This window comes from Centruroides vittatus, unplaced genomic scaffold, assembly GCF_030686945.1.
Source record: "Centruroides vittatus isolate TY-2023 unplaced genomic scaffold, ASM3068694v2 scaffold_435, whole genome shotgun sequence".
NCBI lineage: Eukaryota > Metazoa > Arthropoda > Arachnida > Scorpiones > Buthidae > Centruroides > Centruroides vittatus.
This window is the reverse complement of record NW_027122708.1, coordinates 7,124,264-7,145,001: the sequence shown is the minus strand read 5'-3', so window position 1 is coordinate 7,145,001 and position 20,738 is coordinate 7,124,264. Positions and strand designations below refer to the sequence as shown.

At 29.4% G+C, this 20,738-nt stretch overlaps 1 protein-coding gene across 3 annotated transcripts in view; it reads left to right on the top strand.

The window, feature by feature from the left end:
- The first annotated feature begins 11,262 nt into the window (after nt 1-11,262).
- Nucleotides 11,263-20,738, top strand: part of LOC136989047 (AP-4 complex subunit epsilon-1-like) — a 99,813-nt gene continuing 90,337 nt past the window's right edge. For 2 of the 3 annotated variants that reach the window (XM_067287130.1, XM_067287128.1), the window contains exons 1-2: nt 11,263-11,537; nt 20,169-20,240. In XM_067287130.1, the coding sequence (XP_067143231.1) occupies nt 11,400-11,537; nt 20,169-20,240 (210 nt within the window). In that variant the 5' untranslated portion in view covers nt 11,263-11,399. The remainder of the gene's footprint in view (nt 11,538-20,168; nt 20,241-20,738) is intronic. The other variant, XM_067287129.1, reaches the window with a different exon arrangement.

Below are 20,738 nucleotides of genomic sequence, written 5' to 3'. Positions count from 1 at the left end.
TCTATTTGTGTATTGAATTTTCTAAATTCAGCATATCATTTTTGAAATGGCAATCATCGTAATTTTTATGAAGATATTACGATAGTTTTTATGTATCGTAGATAATATTGACAGATTTATTTTTATAGATAACTAAACACTATTGAAAATGCCTTTCAGAACTATTTAACAGACTACGGTTATTTGGATTATGTCAAATCTCCTCTAAAAGTAGAAACATATAACGGGCCGTCAGGAGCTTGTATGGGGATGGGGCCCGGCGGTAGAGCGTATCCGTTTGCCTCTTACAGGGTGCAAAGAGGCAAAAGGGGGAGAGATTTGAATACGCAGAATGTTTCTTTATTCATAAAAAAGCAGTCTTAAAAATCACTATGACCCCTAAGTTTCCTCCGTGCCGGGGAAAATTCCCCAGCTTCTCCTCTCGACGGCCCCAAACATATCCTAAATCAAATTTAGGTTTCTATTTTATAAATCTAAACAATTATTTTTCAATTTTTATTTTATAATTATATTTATAATAGCTTTCCAGCATTTATATTAAACAGGTGTCTTTACATACTCAACAATGAATTTTCAAAATTTGAATATACTGTGTAGGAATTTAAAAATGACATACTTATGGTTTCGTTTTTCCAATTATGGTTTTATTATAATAATGAATACAGAGATAAGTTCTTATGCAACAATAAAGTTATATGCAAAGTTATAATTCGGAATTCAAATTCGCTCCTAGTATGTTTTCTTGAATAGTTTTGAGTTAGGATTTTACTGTCTATTCTAAGTTTCTTTTTATCTTTTTTAAACGTAAGATAACCTTTCTCAAATTTATCGTAGGTTCGGCCATGTCCACAATGGTACAGTCCACACCTTTCTGGAGGTCGGGACCCAAAGGATCCAACAAATAGCCCCCAAAAAATTTTTGGGGGTTGCTTGTTCGGATTCGATTCCGAGCTCCTCAGACAATTTATCTAGGCAATGCCAAACAATATGCCGTATTATCGGGCTATAATGAGACCACTTTAATAATTAGACATAACGTAATTTGACTAGAGGTATAGGCAATATCGAAACATTTTATATATAATTTTTGAACTACCGGAAATCTATGAATCGCCGCGAAATTTTTGAACAAAAATTTCGTGTCAAATCATAGACTCCCGGTACCGCCGTTTCTTTTATTTATTTTTTCTTTTTCGTGAAGGAAAAACGTTCGTGACGATCGTAAGCAAGTATTTTATATACTTTTATATAGAATAAATATTTTAAAGAGAAATTGATGAATGGAGAGATTTAACGAGTATTAAAAAATCTTTTCAAATTTTTTTTATTATATATATAAAATATATATAATATATATATACAGTGGGTGATCGGGTAACGAACATAATCCATCCCAAGACCGTGTTCGTTACTCGAATTGTTCGTTAACCGATTATCGATTTACCATAGATTTTTTTTTTAATGGGAATTTGATTAATTCGTTTGGAGACCCCAAAAAATAAATAAAAAATTATATACTTTCTTACTATGTTTATTTATATGTAATAATAAAAATACATATATACACAGTCTTGCATTTTTATCAGTCAAGCTTTTTTTCTGTTTAAAGAATCTGTCCAATGTCGATTGCTTTGCTCTCTTCTTCAGGATTTTTTGGAAGTATTGAATAGTTAATAGCATTGTAGTTGTAGAGATCTCCAAAACCTATTAACCTCAACCTGTTTTTTGATGCCATTCTAAGATCGTTATTCTGATATCCTCCCACTTCTTCAAAATTGGTCCTCTTTCTTCGTCTTCTTTTTCAGAAGAAAACACATCTCGCTGAGTTTTTTCTATCGTCAGATTAGTTTCAGGTTACATTATGCCCTCTTAAATGTTCTTTGTTTCTCAGATGTGATTTTCATTACTCCTTTAGCTGCTTGAGTCTTCTTGATTATATATATCTTAGCTAAGATTGTGCCTACTGAAGACTTGTTCAAGCCTCACTGCCTAGCAGCATCAGACATCTGCCCACTCTCTACCTTGGCTATTGTCTCTTGCTTGGTTTCTATGGTGAGCAAAGTTTTTGACACCTCATTCTTTTTAGGTTCCATAATATTATCAGTTTCTTTTTTAAATAAAAAGTTCTGGAAAGCACTTACAAAAGTTCAGAGAACAAAAATCAACTAACACAAAAAGTTATGTAAATGTGAACAGTGCCGTAACTAGATAGGTGCAACAGGTGCACCCGCACAGGGCCCACTTGGAAGGAGGCCCAAAATGCATGTGTTTGTTTTATTAATTTTCTAAACCTAATTTGTTAAGGGGCATAAATGCAAATTCTAGCACAGGGTACAGGAGTGGCTAGTTACGGCACTGAATGTGAGGCCCGGATGAAATCCGAAATTTGGTGTTAAAACGTTAACGAAGATCCGTTGGGATAGTTAAACGCTCGCCTTTCGAAAATGAAAACCGACACAAAAACTTAACGAGTGCCCACCCGACAGTCTCGTGAAGACTATATAAAATTCTTTGTCTTTGTCAGTTTCAAACTTCGGAGGAATACTATCCGACAGTATCGGGTTGAGCGTCGATGTCGATGTTTCCCGAGCTTCGAAAGGTTTCGAATTGTCACCTGGAGACAAGAGAAGACCAATCAGTATTCACTATTTTACGTCGCTTCTTTTTGTGTTTGTTCTATGAGGTGTTCGTTGTTCGAACATAAAAATCTTTTGCGAAAGTGTTCGTTGTCCGATTTGTTCGCAGTCCGAACTGTTCGTTAACTGATCACCCATTGTATATATATATATATATATAGTGTTAAAAAGTTTTTAAGAATCTGTGATTTTATTATTTGCTGCTTGTAACCAGGGCCGTTGAAAGCTTGGTATGGGACCGGGTAGAGCCGGTCCCTTTTGTCCCTTAGCGAATCGTTTTTGTCTTTTTTTTGTTTGAACAAATAAAATACTTAGAATGTTTTTTTTAAATTAATAGATAGCAGTCTTAAAGATTTTAATTATTTAAATAAAACTAACATTAATTTATAGAGTAGAAACCACTAAGGGCCCCTACGTCTTCGGGTCTGGGAAAAATCTCCAGCTCCTTCCCCTCTCGACAACGCTGCTTGTAAATTTATACTTTGTGATATTCTTTAAAATATCCACCCTCTTTTGTGTTAGACCTACGTAATTTATGGATGTCTTTTTGGAAAATGAAAACTCATCATTTAAAATAACTGACTTAGCTCGAAAAGTGCTTAGAAAAACTACGTTCTAAGCAGATATTTTTGATAATTGGTTTTAGAGTAGGAATGAAGAATAGAGACTTTATGATAATTTTTATGTTTTTACGGTATAAGTGTTTTGTTTAATGAACTGTTCCTAATGATAACAAAAAATTACGCAGAAATTTCTATTCATAAATTAACATAAAAGAGATAAACAGGCTAGATTTACCTATAAACTAACTAAGCTACAGCTTAGGGCCTCATAAAGTTTGAGGTCTCACTCTCTTGAGAGCAATTTGTTCATTTGTTTCATCTGAATGGTTACTTCAAAAATTAAATTGTAGACCAGCCTAATTTGACTGGTTACACCAATTGCAAACTTGCTCAATTTTTTAGGAGGATTCATTTTCTTAATTTAAGTTAGTGAAATTTCGCCATTAAAAAAAAAAAATGCTTAAAAACTTTTAAAGCACTGATCAATTAAACACAGTTTCACAGGAGATAAATTTCTGAACATTTACGTTGCCGTATCATGTCATATCTGGTTATGCATAGGGGTCGTGTGCCTGGCCTGGTTAAAAATAAATTTAACAAATTCAAATGTTTCTGTTGCTACGAGTATTTTGATAAATACAGGCCTGCAAAAAAGGATTTATATATATATATTTATTTATTTATTTAGAGAAAACAAATCATACATTGATGTTATCGATTTTGCTAGGAAATTTTTGTTGCTTTGAGCTACCAATAAATGACACTATCTGGAACTTGTCCTTGTAAGTGAAACCACCTGGCTCGGAGCATAAGATAACTAAGTTTGTGAGTACTAGTACAATGCTATGCAGGATTGTATCCAGGGGGTGCTTATAGTTCTGCAGTACCCCTTGACACCAAAGTAATCAGTTTTGCTACTTTAAAATCAAAATACATATGCTAATGCATATCGCATGACTTCAATGACAGAAAGTAATCATATTATCAGAAAATTTAAACTAATATTTTTCGGAGACACATGTCGAAAAGTGTGGAGCACACACTAAAGATAATTACATAGTTCGATCATTTCTAGCGAAAATAAAAAATGCAATGTTTTTTTTTATTTTTTACTTTTTCTATTTCTCTTTTTAGAATAAAACGAGTATAAATGATACTTTAATTTGTATAACTTATAATCGTTCTATAAATTCAAAATTATCTATTAGGCTATCTATTTTCCGTCTTCCATTTAACAATTTTAAAAAACTAAAGAAAAAAGAATGATGTAAAAAGTTAGGTAACTAAAATAATTCTGAGATAGAGTAACATTATCCGAAAAACGACTGGGGGACGTGCTTTGATACCTTCAAATCTGCCTTGAACAGCAGCCATATTCTGAAAATTCTGAATACGCCACTGATGCTATTGAATGAAATCGAGGATGCCAAGTTTTTTGTTAAAGCAGAATATTTTGTTAAAACTAAATATAGTCTTCATCCCCTATGCTGGACACTCACTAAATCAATTAGATCACTAACCAGGTTGCAGTAGATTGCTGCTCAGGTGAGTTTAAAGTAGGAATGAAAAGTGTACGTTTGCTACCTTAGCAAACATATACTTTTTTTTTTTTCTTCAAACAAACGTAGGGCTATGGTGAAATCATGTATTCACCACTAATAAAATCTTTATCATAAATCAAATGTGAAGCTCATGCAAATGCAAGTTTGTCTACAGAAAGGAATTAAGACTCACTGATTGATGTTTTAGAAATAATATACGTATACTCATGTTACCAAAGAAAAGCGAAACAAGAAAGAAAACTGGCATATTTCAAGGAAAAAAAAAATGGAAAAATTAGTATTCATATTGGAACTCTAGAATGGTTTTAAACTTGTTTCATAAAACGACTAAGAAGCTCCAAAACAGCGCATAAAACTTGATAGTTGTGAAAATTTTTGTATATCATTTAGCAATTACACCATGAAACTGAGAAACGCCTTTGATAATTTAGAAATAAAAGCAAAAGACAGACTTTCAAATGTTGATAACAAAAGCACAGAAAAAAGGAGTAAACAAAGACGTAAAGGCGTCAAAGATGGAATTGCACCAGAAGCTATGAAATATTCCAAGAGAAGAATTTCATACACAAAATTTTTTCCAATGTTGGATTTTCAAGATTTTAGCCTATATAAGCCAAAGAGGCTACGTTTACAAAGCATTGCCAAAAACGTTTTATTCTTGTTTAATTTGCATGCCATAGAGGAGGGACTGCTTGCTGACGCAAACTTATCCTGAAAATGTTAACGTTGATTTAGTTGAAGAAGTAGTGCATTATCATGCATATATGGAAAAAGTTATTCACGTACAAACACATTTAACAATGAAGAGATGTACCAAATAATCTTTAAAGTAAAATTCAATTTGCTTTCCCTGTTGTGGAAGTTAGAAGTAAGAAAAAATTACCAAATTGGAGATGCCACTGTTAGAAAAGAGTTGGAAAACACAGGGTCTCAACCACTGTAAATCAGACTGTAGATATTTACACATAGTATATATTATACATATATAGCTAGATATAGATATTGTATTATAAACCAAACAAAATGTCGTTATCTTTAATATAAAAAAACTAGATTACATATGACAGATGCAGCTTTCTTTTCTTTTATAGTTACTAATACCCGGCAATTACTTTGTATTATTCCTACTTACACTAAATGTTAAAGTCAGAAACATGAAAACATGATTATTTATATGTTCTTAAGTCAGATGGTAAAGTTTGAAACTGAAATAACCGTTTACATACTAAACAATGTATTAAGTTTTCGATGAGGCGGAACGATAAAACCACACATGAAACGGAATAACGTTCACGGCTCATTTTATGTCTTAATTTCTTTTACATTTTAATATTTATTAGTGCATTCTTTATTCAAATACTAGCAGATGAGCCCGGCGTTGCTCGAGCAAAAACTAACGATAGCGAAGATTAAGATTATTAGATTATAGCTGATCTTACCCGTTTTCATCGGGTGCAAGAATTAGTTCTCTCTCTTCCGAGACTAATTAGAGAATTTTTAGATGAGTCTAAAAATATGTTCGATTTCCGAAAAAACGAAAAAAACTGCATCTAAAATAGTACATTCATAGGCTTCCTTGGATACCATTAACTCCAAGCGATAACACTTTTCGTTTTACAATTAAACGACTTCGAATTCCCATCATCCTGGCATTCGCCATGACAATGAACAAAAGTCAAGGACAGACGCTCGGTAAAGTTGGTATTTATTTACCAAAACTGGTTTTTAGTCATGATGTGTCCTTTCCCGATCCAAATAAGCAAAGGCTTCTATATCGTTCAACAATCCTCACCAAATTTGATATTACAGCTGACCCTTGATAATCCGACGCTTTTGTAATCTGACATACTCAGTAGTCCGACGCACCTCCCGTCAAGGTCGCCGTAGTCCCCGTCCCGTTACGTGTCTGCTTGCACAGAGGGATGTCGCGACATGAATCTTCCCACCCAATTCTTACACGATGACACACATTTCTTGTGTTTTCCGTGAGCAGTTCTGTACGTACTGTATTATTTATGCCTATACATACTGTATGTACAGTACATTTATTGGCTTCCATATTTCTTTTAATAAACATGTTTTAGTTAACCGAAATGGGTGTTTCATTTCCATATTAACCTAGGCAGCATTTTACTCATAACATGTAGGAATATCGTAGGCTACTGCTAGCAAAACAATGTCAAATATGCAATCACTTTCGGTAATCCGGACACTTTTGGTAATCCGACACCCCTTTGGTCCCATACCTGTCGGATTATCAAGGGTCAGCTGTAATATTTCTTAACACCCTAGAAAAAATACTGTAGGGGTTCCTACCCCAAACTATTCCTAGAGACCATTCATTCTTACTTATTATGTACAGTACTTTTTAGGTAAAGGGTTCTATACAGTTCAACATATTCGCATCAAATTTGGTATGAATATTCTTCGAAAACCTAGAAAAATAACTGTGGAGTCTCTCTCCCAAACATCCATAAAGCTCACTCCCTGTTAACTCTAGCCATTTGTGTGTGTCTGTGTTTTGCAGTTTAATTATTGTAAATAACTCAGGTCAATAAATGTTCAGTAAATTTTAGTTAACGGCTTCCGTATTGTTAAAGTTCAAAAGTTTGTTTCTCTCATTTCCTTTCCCTACTACTTCCCGAAAAAGACAGAGAAAAAACTGATGAGCGTTCAATTTTAGCTGTGGTTCTTAGTAACACGGAGGATGACTTTTATAAACTTGGTACTAAAACGGGTACTTTAAAACAATTGTATGCAAAATCTGAATTCAGTGTTTGTAAAGAGAGATTTTTAACGAAAGATGTCCCTGCTGTAGAAATATCTTTACCTCAAACAGCAATAAAACAATTCGCATTTTTCACCGGATGCTCGCCCTCTGGTGTTTAAAAACATAACTATTCTATCTGGGTCGTTTGATTAATTCTTGTGTATTATCAGCAGTAAATATGAATAACAATAGAAAAAGCAAAGGTTTCTGTTGCGTTCCAAATTGCAATTTCAAAGATTTACGGGAGCCTAATATAAGTTTTCGTCTATTCTCACACGAAAAACAGATGATTATTCGGAAATCGGTCGGTTATATTTATGAGCTTCTCCGAATTGTGAAAGAGTGAATTAGACTTAAGAATTGGCAGTTTCCCGATTGTCCAATTTTACACGAACAAGTTATGCTGTCAATTTTAAAAGATATTTTCTTAAAGTTAAAATGCCAGTTATTTTGTGTGGGACACAGGGTCGGATTTAAGCATTTCGAAGCCTTAAGCTGAATGTAAGTCCCCTTACCAACCCTTCACAATTTTAGAAGTCAATCATAAAAAGAAAAAAAATTAAATCAGACTATCTCTCTGATTCAATACGGTTATTGGAAGAAAAAGATGTGAGGTTTCACTAGTCTTCTGTTTTATAACTGAATTTAATTAAATTTTTATACCCATTCCTTTAAAAATCTTTTTTAAAATTGGTTTTATCATTTTTTTTAAAAAAAGACCTTACGTTAATTCTTAGAAAAAAATTAACGAAATACTACACAAAATAAAAAGTAAAGTATGTTTTGTTGGTTTGTAAAAAAATGTTTATTACAAAATTTGACTTTAATTTTTTTTATTTTTTTTTGTTTGTACAAATGTTTGAGGCTCCTTGAAAGTCGAAGCCTAAGCAACAATTTACATAGCTTTTTACTTGTAAATCTAACCCTGATAGGACAATGTCAAAGCTGATGTTTTTAACACAAAGGGCACAAATATGCATAGAACGATCTCGCTCACTTGCTTCGATACCACATAATGACGTATCCCGCTAGCAATAATTGTTCTGCTACTATAAAATTTCTCGATAAACAGCTACAAGCAGCATATATCATTATATCGGGCAGTAATATATGATTAATTTTACATTACTAGTTACAAGCGACCCAGATAAAGTAGCCATTTTGTAAAAATTCAGCGCCCTCTATAGGTCATGAAAAACGCGAATACCTTGGTACTGGGCAGGGTTTCAGAAAATGTGACTGCAAATTTAAATGTACCACAAATAGATGTGCTTCGTGCAAAAACCAATTGCTATGTAACTCAAAGTGTCACAAATCTTTAGATTGCACTAATAAGTAAGCACAAGGACAACGCCAGCCAATGGACCGGGGGGGCAAGATGAGGTAAATTGATAGAGGATATGAATTGTATGTAGGTAAAATAAAAACGATTCATAAAGTTTTAATCATTTACCATGTACAGGAAAAGAAATATCTTAATTAAAACGTTTTTTTTAACTTACAAGAAGCCTAAGAAGATTATTTTAATTAAAACTTAGCATTTAAATAATTTTTTCGAATTTCTAGGGAGCAGCTGCCCCTGTGCCCCCCTTGGCCACGCCCTTGAGTAAGCAGAATTTTATCATATGTTTTGCAAATTCATTTCCTTGATTGTAATAATATTTTAAACCGTCTGATTTTTTGCATTACAGTTTTTAATTGATTCTATCAACTAATTTGTTGATTGTTTGATTGTATTAACTTGATTCTTTAGATATCGAAAATTAAATAAATAACATTGTTAATTCAAGCGTACAGAAACGTTGATGTCATTCCAGCAAAGATCTTATTTTCACTTTATCGAGTGCCTAGTAGGTAATGTGCAGATTATCTAGGTCATCTGCACATTACCTAGGTAATTTGAGAAATGGAACAATTTTTGAAACTTTAACGGATCACCCTAGTTACTCTGGAGATTAGCTAGGTAATGTACACATTAATGGCTTTCGAGCTTTAGCGGTAACATATATATATATATATGAACAAAGTGATTAATACGGGCATTATGAATAATGACCAACAAAATCGGGCATTGTAATAAATTTCAATAGTTTATCAAATTGACCGGTCATTATAAATACTGCTATCACCTAGTCGGCAAAGTGATAATAATACGTTGAGGAGTGATCATCCGACATACGCTAGCCAATCAGAACTTACATCTTAGTTGTGAATGCGTATTGCATTTAGTACCGAATTTTAAATTTATGTAACCAGTAGTTCTTCCAGTAGCAATCTTTCCAGTAGTAATCTAACCAGTAGTAATCTTTCTTCTTTGACAAAAGTAACGATCATGGAGGAATCATTAAGGGATATGAATAATCGCTTCAACAACCGATTAAACGAGTTAATAGCAGAAAAAGGTGAAACCAATCAAATTTTTACAAAATCAGCGTATTTGTCAATGATAGAAAAAGTGAGAGTCAAAAATGGAAGTTACTTCTAACTTACCGCAAGAATATCAGTTAATAGTACTTTGAAATAATTCACAAAAAATAAATATTTCTAAATGAAATAAGTGGAGTTTTTTAAAATCAAATTCAAAATTCGGTACTAAACACGATACGCACACGCAACTGAGTGCCGGAGGGATCATCCGACATGGCTAGCGTATATCGGATGATCACTCCTCAACGTATTATTATCACTTTTCCCGACTAGGTGATAGCAGTATTCATAATGACCGGTCAATTTGATAAATTAATCAATATTTATCACACTGCGCGCCCTTTTTGATCATTATTCATAATGCCCGATTAATAACTTTGTCCATAACATATATACCGGTATATATAGTTTTCTGCCTATCTAGAGGTCATAAGGTTTAATTTCAGACCTCGTTTCCCAAATTTAGTATGTGAGTTAACACGTAAGTGACTTTTAAGTCATTTTGTTTTCAAAAATTAATTTCTGTTTTAATTTTTAAAATTCATTATTTTAAACGAAAAAAATCTTCCCGCTATAGATTGTATTGCGACTATATACGAGTAATTTCCAACTTCATGAATGAATGAATAAGAATGTTCTTAATACGTTTTGTGAACGTATTGAGAACATTCTTAGCGAATTTCTAGTACAGTAATTCTAATGTATTATTTACCCAATCATCTCTGCCAGTGGTCTCAAATAAGGCCCCTGGGACAAATTCGGCTCGCGTACATATTTGATACACCACTTGCAAAATGATCGAAATATGCCTACTTTTTGTGTATGTAGAGTACTGTATACAAAATACTTGTGACCCGTCTCCACTGCTTATTAATTTGGCCCGCCAATCGAAAAGTTTAGGCACGCACCTGGGAGACTGTAGGAAAAATGCTTTTGTTTTCTAGATAGGGGTCCGTTAAACAGAGAAATAAAACAGCAAGGAATGCAGTATGAATATTAGCAGTGTATTTCTAGAAAACCCGTACCAAACAGGAAAACTATTAATATTTTATTGTTATATTATCCAAGCTAATATTTTTGGTTGATATGTATATCGATTCTTTTATCTTGCTTTCAGTAAGTTTTAGTTATTAAATAATTTTTAAAACATGACTTATTATTTATTTAACGTCACTAATAAATAAATAATATGCTAAAATAACCGTTATATACATATAAATATATTAAATTTAAAAAAATGTTTGTTAACGAAATCGAAAATTCAGATATTTAGTTTTTATTATTTTTACCCGCCAGAGGACGCAATCTAAAGAAAAATGGCGCCGTCCATTACAGTAATTTTAAATACATAGCAGCTTTTATTTCTTTGCAGCATAAAATTTATTTTGTATAAAATGTTGTTAATAACTTAATTCGTCTCGCTAGACGTAAGTTTTAATAGATGGAGAAAACATTAGAATCATTACAAAGAGTTTTAACAAGTGGAAGTAGTCATCGAAGGTTTCTCCTTCCTATGATTGGTAATAGGAAGAGATATGGAGATTTCGTTGAGCGACTGAGAATTGCTTCTTCGAAACATGTAAGGTGTAACAAAGAATTAAGTGATTCCAAATTATATATATTTGCAAAATTAATAGCTTTTAAATGCCCATACATAACTTCGTAATATATAATTCAGTAAATGATCTTTAGGTCTATAAATAAATAATTTGGAAATATTTTGCGTTAAATGCTAAACCATAGTTGTTTTTTATGTGAGTAAATAAAATACCATAGCTTTAATAATTAGAAGAAAGGCAAACAGCTTGTATTTTAATTAATTGACTTTTGATGATATAATTTATATTTGATTTTAACATGTTTCGATTTTAACAATTAATGTATGTGTATTTTTATACTGAAAAAGTTTAAAATTAATTTGCTGATGGTTATATTTTTTATACATGTAAAACAAGGGTTACCATAACAGTTGAAGGCAAAATACAAACAGATTAGCATTAAAAGTACTAGGACGGCAAGGAAAAACAAAGGAAATTTATTCATATTTTCCAATCTAGTAAATGTAGGCATATAAGGTTTAAATTAAATTAAAATACCATTATAATGAATGTGCACATGTTTTCTAAACAAGAGAGCCATTACATTTGCTTATACAATGTTACTATTTAGCCAATAAATGCAATAATAATAATAAAAAATTTAGCCCTTTTTGTCAGATTTAAATGTAACTGGTTATGATTTAGCTATTAACTGTGCGATCCATTGAAAAGTACAAATGGTCTGTACTAAATATGGATGTATGGCAGGCAACCCTATTAAAACATGATTTTACAGAACTTTTAAAAGCATTGCAGTTTTTTCATTGAAAAAAGTGTTGTAGTTAATATTCACTTGTATTTCAGAATAATAGATTGAAGAAGAATAAAAACTATCCTCAAGTTTTTCTTATTGATACTTCCAGTATATACTGCATTTACTCATGTATAAGACAATCTTGCATATAGGATGAAGTGTGACTTTAAAGATCAAAATAAAGAAAATTAGATTTATTAATACAATTCTAATTTTATTTCATTTAATCGCAAATAAAATATCAAATGCACATAAATGCACACATTGTCCCCCAAAAATTACTGGCATTTTAAACTTTACGGAAAAATCTTGTAAAATGAACTACATAATTTGTTCATGTAAAGCTAGACAACTGGGTACCTCTTTTGCCATTTCTTAACAGTCAGATCCACTCTCCATCAATTACACTGATGAGTTTCTCTGAATAATCATCTGTTTTCACGTGGGAATGGATTATATTGGGCTCCCGTGTGATTTTGGAATTCTATTCAAAAGCTTTGCTTTTCCTATTGCTATTCATCTTTACTTTTGACAATACACAAGAATGATTGAAATAACCCAGATAAAATACTTTTGTTTTTAAACACCAGAGGGTGTGCATCTGGTAAAAAATGCAATTACATGGTTTACAAAAATGATTGCAAAAATGTGAAAAATCCTTCGCTCTTGCGTACAGGACAACCTAGGTTTTTGAAGAAATGAAAACTGAATAAAAATCTCGTCTTATATGTGAGTAAATACGGTATATAATCATATAAAAAACAAAGTCAAATCCAGTTTTTATCATTTGAATTTTTTATTATTCGAGGTGAAATAAATATATTTTCAAGTAAATACTTTTAAAGTTATATGCATAATATATATACATATATATTATGCATATAATTTAAACTTTTTTTAAACTTTATTTTAAGTAAATACTTTTAAAGTTATATGCATAATATATATACATATATATTATGCATATAATTTAAACTTTTTTTAAACTTTATTTTATTTTAAAATATAAGTTTAAAGTTATGTAGTTAGAGCTTATATTATTAGCATTTTATTCTGTTGTTATATTTGTAATGTACTGAATGTCACTTCTTGCATTTTATCCACAGCAAAAAGCTTTGACTTCAATATCAAGAAACATCAAGTTTATTTCAGAAATATTTAATTTGAATTACTATATTTTATATCAAATAAGATGCACCTCATTTCAGTACAGAATATTTTGGGAAAAGATAGTGTATTACTATATATTTAGTGTATTTAGAATACATACTTTTATGTTGTATGATTGCTTGCTTATCATTTTGCATTATCTAACTTTAATGTTTACAATAATTCCATTTTTAAATAATAATAATAATGTGTTTATTAAACAATAACATTTTTATTTAAGAATTAAGCTAGGTCAATGATTTTCCAACTAGGCTGCCATGACATGCTAGTTTGCCACAAAATGTAGTCATGAGCAGCACCATAAAACTTATTTTGCCACCAAATTATGTTGTTAATACCTTTGTAATTATTTTATTGAGAATATTGTATACATTTTTTACTAATTAATACTTATTGTAAATACATGTTCCCCTATTTTTTATATAATTTATACAAGAAAAAATTACAAATTTGGGGTACTGCTATTAGAAAAGGTTGAAAAATACTAGACTAGGTAGAGGTTACCTGCAGCTTGTTGAAGGCTGTTTGGAAAATTCATTAGCCTGTGGTAGATTGTAACTTCACTTAGGCCTATAAGACATAGGGCAATTTTTTCCCTGTTTTCTGGGACAAAAGTTGCATCTTATGTATTGTATAATATCATAGTTTTGACTTTTTATATTTGATAAATTGATAAATTTTTCAGCCAAATTCTGTTAATATTTCAAAACCATATTTTTTTTTTTTTTTTTAAGTTAATCTCATTTAAATTTATCAAGTAGTCATTTGACTTTGATAGAATTGCAGATTTTCTATGGTATATATATTTAAAGAATAGCTTGCTTATTATTTACAATATTTTAACAGCTTTTCTAATTTTATAAAATATATAATTTTAAAATTAGTTAATAGTGTAATCCAGTAATGATGATAAATTCAGTAAGCATTTGTAATGGAGCATTGTAAAGGAATTTAAATGATTGGTAAAAATGTCATTTTACACTGTATACTATAGACTCATTGGTATGTCTTCATTAATCCAGCATTGGAAAAGTACAATTAGGGAAAGCAATTTAAAGAATGAAGAACAACTACTATTTAAAAAATCAAAATATATTTCAAATTAACCAAAATGACTCTACTTAATACTTAAAGTTAAATATATTGTTAATTTTGTTATATTAAAACATTTACTTGAATGATAATTTCAAGGAATGCTACTTATGTTTCTTCATTTAAACTAACAATTCACATTTAAAAGTTGCATACAAAACTAAGGTGAGAATAATTCCTCAAGCCTAGAAAACTCAAATCTAAAAGAAATGACAAAACTAAGCTTTGATTTGGCATCCATGTATCCACATCATTAGTCTGCATACCTAAAGCACACTTAAAAAATTAATTGTCATAACTCCAATTTGCTTTAAACACATTTAGCAAAACTACATTTTATTTCATTTTTTGAAAAAATATTTAGGATGTAATATATATTTCTTCAGAATACAAAAGAAATATCATTTTCATTCCCATACAAATAGAAAATAATGAACAAATATATCATTCTCCTCAATAGTATGTCTAACCTGAAATGCTAAACCAATGGGCTAATTTGCATACCAATAAATAACAGTGAATTATTTACAAAATAAATCTTTTCTTAAAAATAATTAATTCTAATATAAAGTATGAAAATAAAAAATACTTTTAAAATTTTAGAAACAAATAATTGCTACTCATATTTTAATTTTTGCATACTTTAAATTCATTTGAATTCATAATGCGATTAATCTTAGTTGTTTCGTATGCAATGCAACAACTTGCAACCTGACAAGTACAGTGTAACATGGGGACATGACATGAGATGTGAAGAGGTGTAACAGAAAGTACCAAATTTTTTTATATTGTATCACATATAAAAATCCAAACATGAAAAAATTTGATGAGTTAGTAAGTTAAAGTTAATATGTAAAATAATTGAATAGCATTTTTTCTTGATACAAAATGATGCTATGCAATGGGGCTTGACATCAGAATGTGACATGCATTGGTACAATGGAAAAGTACCAAAAGTTTTATTAGATTATACAAAAACTGTTTCTTAAATTATTGTAATAAAACAATATTATCAAAAAAATAATTTATTAGATGTCTTGATTTTGTGTAAATCTGTTGTTTAATCATAGTAAAATCAGTAGTAATTGTATTAATATTAGCTTGTTTATAATTGTACATTATAGGCAGTCTATAAAAAAAATTGTTTTTAATTAAAGTTCTAAAATTTTGTTGAAATAATTTCAACCAAATTATGGTTGAAATTAAATCTCTGCTCAAGAAATCACATTATTGATTATTGAATAATTTGATTTAAAATATATAATTTGCTTTATTGTTAAAGTTTTAGTCTTTGTTGTATATCAATATACAATATAATTAATATCAGAAATTCTTGTTAACAAATGACTAATTTGAAATAATGATTTTAGATTAGATAGAGCTGAATATTGGGTATCTATTTTTTATTCAGAAAATAAGATTACTGTCTTTACTCGATTAATTGAGTACTTGGATACTCAGATAAATATTTAAAAGTGATGATTCTTTTTCTGTAGCAATGTATAAAATTTACATAAAATATAGCACAAAAAATTATAAGCAATTAAAGTTATTAAAAAGTGATTTGTAATTATCTTAATTTAATTTGTTTATTTTTAATTGAATATGTTTTCCAACAAATTAATATTTTCAGTTTTTAAAGGTTTGATTTTGCAGCAAAACTTCAAATAAAACTTCAGCAAAGATACAATTTTTTAAAATCATTAAATTGTTAAAAGCTTAAAGCAAAGTGTGTTTTATTATTTATACTGTATTTTCCTGATTATAGTTTCATTTGTAAATTTATGTTGTTTTACAAAAAGAAAATGCTATATTTTAGTGGTAATTATTATTTATTAATAAATAATTCATTAGCAAAAAAATAAAAAGTTATAATTTATTATAATACTGCAAAGAAACATATTTTTATTGGATTCAGAAATCATCATATAACATCTCCCAAATACTTTTGGACTGCTAAATCCATCTTCAGAGGAACTTAAGTTTTAAGTTTAAAGTTTCCTAAAAGAAAATTTAGAAAAGAAAGTTTATTAATAATATAATCGACTAATTTGAAATGAAGGATTATATAGTTTAATTATAATTGCATTCTTTAAACTTGATATAATATAATAGAATAAAGTTGTATTAGATTCACTGACACAAAACAGTGCATAGTTTTATTGAAAATAAAACTATGCACTCAATAGGGACATATTGAATACATTACTGAAAAAATAAAATAAGCCTACAAATCTCAAAACAATAGAATATTTTATGTTGTGAGGACAACCTTGATGCATTGTAGAATACCTTAGCATGAGTGGTCAATTAGTTTAAGCACAATTTACATATTTTTAAAACATGTTTATTATCATAATTATTATTAATTGACTCTGTAGTATTTTAAATTACTTTTTTTTTGTCTTAACATTGATTAAATTTTTTCTTATTTTATTATTATTTAAAATTGTTTATATATATTCATTAAATAACTAAGTAAAAACTTTTTAATCGTGTAAACTTATTACTATTATTTTTATAAATGATTATTATTAATTGGAATGTAGAAATAGTGTTGTCAAGTAATGCAAAACATGGGCTAGGACAGCAAAGACAGAAATGGAAAAATAGCAACTGTATCAGTAAATAATTAAAAGTTATACAGTGGAATATTATTTCAATGAACCTGAGGGAACTCCTCAAAAAGTATTTGTTAAATTGAAAGTTTTCTCTAGAGAAAATGTATATACTGTATATTATTATCAAAGGTATTATATATGTTATAAATGCTACTTACTTTTTTACTTATTTCATGTAAATAAAATAGTTTAGTTTTGTAGTTATCAATTAATTTACAATCGCTGAATCATATTTTTTTACACTTTGGTTTCCTATATCAGATGCAACTAACCAGCTTTTTGGCACAAGGATATGATAAATAACAAAATTAAAAGATACAGTATTTAAATACTTATATCTACCTTTGTCTATGACAACTTTTTAGCCTTGTTGACACTTGTTAGTTCCTTCTGAACTGGCCCATTTCCCCTGGGTACAGTTGTAATTAGTTGGAATACATTAGCAAAGAAGAGAGAAAATAGTTGTAATGAGGTTATTGTGGTAAAGTTAAAATTGCAAGAATTCCTATTACTGTACCTAAGGGACTTTAGAGAAAAGGAACATTAAACTGAAAGTACATTTTAAATATGTTTACAATAATCACCTTAAAAATGTTTTTACACCTGAAAGATTTTGTTGTAGATTCTGATGGAGGTTGGATCAGGGAACATCTAAAAGTTTGTTATAACAAGATTCCACCATAATATATTTCATCCATTGTATCGTATTGTAAATTCAAGCCAAATAACATATGCTGTCATGGCCAAATAATAATATTAAAGTTAAGAATTGTTTACTAGTACTGTGCCAATAATTGATATATGTATATGATATCGATATTTGGTATTTATCTAGAATATTGATAATTAATATCAGTATTGTGATATTGATATTCTATATTTCAGTATTCAATATTGATATATTGAAGGAATCTCAATAACAAGCCCAATATCGATGTCAGAATTTTGGTTTGGCATAGGCCTATTGTTTACTAATTAAAAATATGTTAGAGTCATACATTATATCTTTTTGTATTCCAAGATTAAAATAAAATAAATAAATTCAGAAAAGTGAATTTTCTTTATATTAAATTGATAAATTTAATAATAAATGTTCTAGAATCTGTTAAATAATCTAAATGTTTAACTGATGAAGATAGTAGAAATCTTCAACATATAATGTTATAGAGTAACATTAGTTATATGGTCATTAAAAGTAAGTTATGCAGAGCAGTTCTAAATATAATGAAAATAGATGAGGTCTGACAGAACTGATTTTTTTTTATCAGCAGCAAACATTTTGATACATTTTCATAAAGATATTTCCTGATGTAATGATATGTAAGAGGAAAAAATAGACATTTCATTATTTTAAAAATCATAATTTTCTTTTATTATAAGACAAATAATGCAAAATAGGATTAAGATTATTATTTTAAATAAGATTTAAATTGAAGAAAATTATTTTTTTTTCTAATGTTAGTGTTGTAATGATTTGATTTTCAAACAGTAAAAGGTCATTCTTGTCAGTTTTCATTTGTATATTTGAAATCCAAGTTGATTTATATATAAATACATAAAATTCATTTGATTTGAATTATATATAAATTGAATATTTTCCTCATCTTTTACACACACAAGTTAATGCTTGCTTGATTTCTTGAAATTAGATCAAGGTTATCTAGGTTCTAGGTACTAGGTAGATTTATTGAATTCAGTATCCTCAGTTTAATAGATGGTATCAGTACTGAACTTTTCATTTTGTTACAAAGTATGATATTCCAAAAAGACTTGTAAGATGTTTGATATATAATTTTAATTGAATTTATTGAAAACTTGCTATGGTTATTTGTTTAAAATGACTAAAGCAAAGTGTAAGAAACTAACTGACATAGCTGTTAGTGAGGTGGGCTCTTTGTAAACTGGCTTAAAAGTTTAAATTGCCCAACACAAATAAAATTGTTAAAATATGATTTTACTTTGAATTTGCAAATTGTGGTGTGATGTTTTATTAGAATAAGGATTTCTGCAGCCAAGTACTCTGTGATACAATTAGAAGGTCAAATGAGGTTACTTCAACAACCGGATGTTGTTATGAACAATGAGTTGTATTTTACACTGGATAGTTCTGAATGTGCAGGAAATAAAGATTTTACTGTGAAAAGGAAAGGATGTTATGCCAGATGTAAAGTTCAAACATTATGCAAAGTTGCTGATGTTTTTGATATGGATATCCATAAGCTCTCATGGGAGGTCTCAAGTCTTCATTGCACCATCTAAATTTTGTATTAATACAGAAGTATATAAGAAAAGACTAGTTCCATTCTTGAAAAAAGCATTGACTGAATAGAGATTAAGTGTTTTGACAATGTCCCACTACACACTAGGCATAATTGCTGCCTTTGATCAACATGGGATATGGTACAGTACAGTCCTTGTGAAAACAATGCCCAACTGAGTCCATTGAATGATTTTGGTATCAGTTAAAGCAGTGCATGAAGGAAGATGAGACATCAATATCATTACAGAACAGAATCAAAAGGTGGTAAACTATGAAATAGATTCAATATGGTTAAACTGACAGACTGCTCAAATATATTATCTTTGATTTATTTTGTTTTTTGTTTATTCTGTAAACCCACAACTTTCGAAATCAAGTTATTTTTATACTCTGGATTTTTAATTTAGGCACCTTTAATATGAATTTTGTTATAAAGTAAAATATATAATAATATAATTTTACCAAACAAGTTAGTTTAAGTGCTTAAGATGATAATTTCTATCCAAATGAATTTAAATTTCTCAAGTTTTTAATAAAAATTTGCACAGCTTTAATTAATGCTGATTTTATTGATAAATGCTTTACTATATTTTTAAGTCGTATTTTACTAAATTATTAAGGTTTTGATAAATTTATTTTAATTTATTAATTTTTTTCAATATTAATTCTTTAAATATTATTTTTATTAATTATTGTCTATTTTTTAATTTTATAGGAAGAAGATGAATTAATAAAAAATAAATTGCTTTTTCTTCAAAATCAACTTACTCAACCTAATATTACTCTGGTAAGAAAAGAACATTTAAAATTGCTAAAATATGATTTTAATTTTCCATATTAAAATCCTTTATTCCATCCAAAAAAACACTTATAAATAACATAAACTTTGAAATTGTTGAGCTGCAATTTGAAAAAATTGTAGACTTATAAATTCCTACTGTCGTCTGTCCGTTTGTCAGTCTTTTCTTAATTTTGAGAATGGAATTGGATGAAAAGACAAGACCAGATATGGAAACCTTAGGGCAGGAGACCCCAATTAACTATATTTGAACTTCTGGTTTAAACCAGAAGTCATGTTATTTCAATTCAAAAATTTTCCCCTGAAAGGTGTTAGATAGATGACTGGTATGACTCTGTTGCTAACAGGCAAAGTATGATATACAGGGGCAAGCCAGTACTAATTTGAGATGGAGAGCATATATTTTAAATTAAATAAATTAAAAATATAGTTAAAAATTGTAGACCAGCATTTTGACAATTTTACAATAAATAATTGCTCATTTAT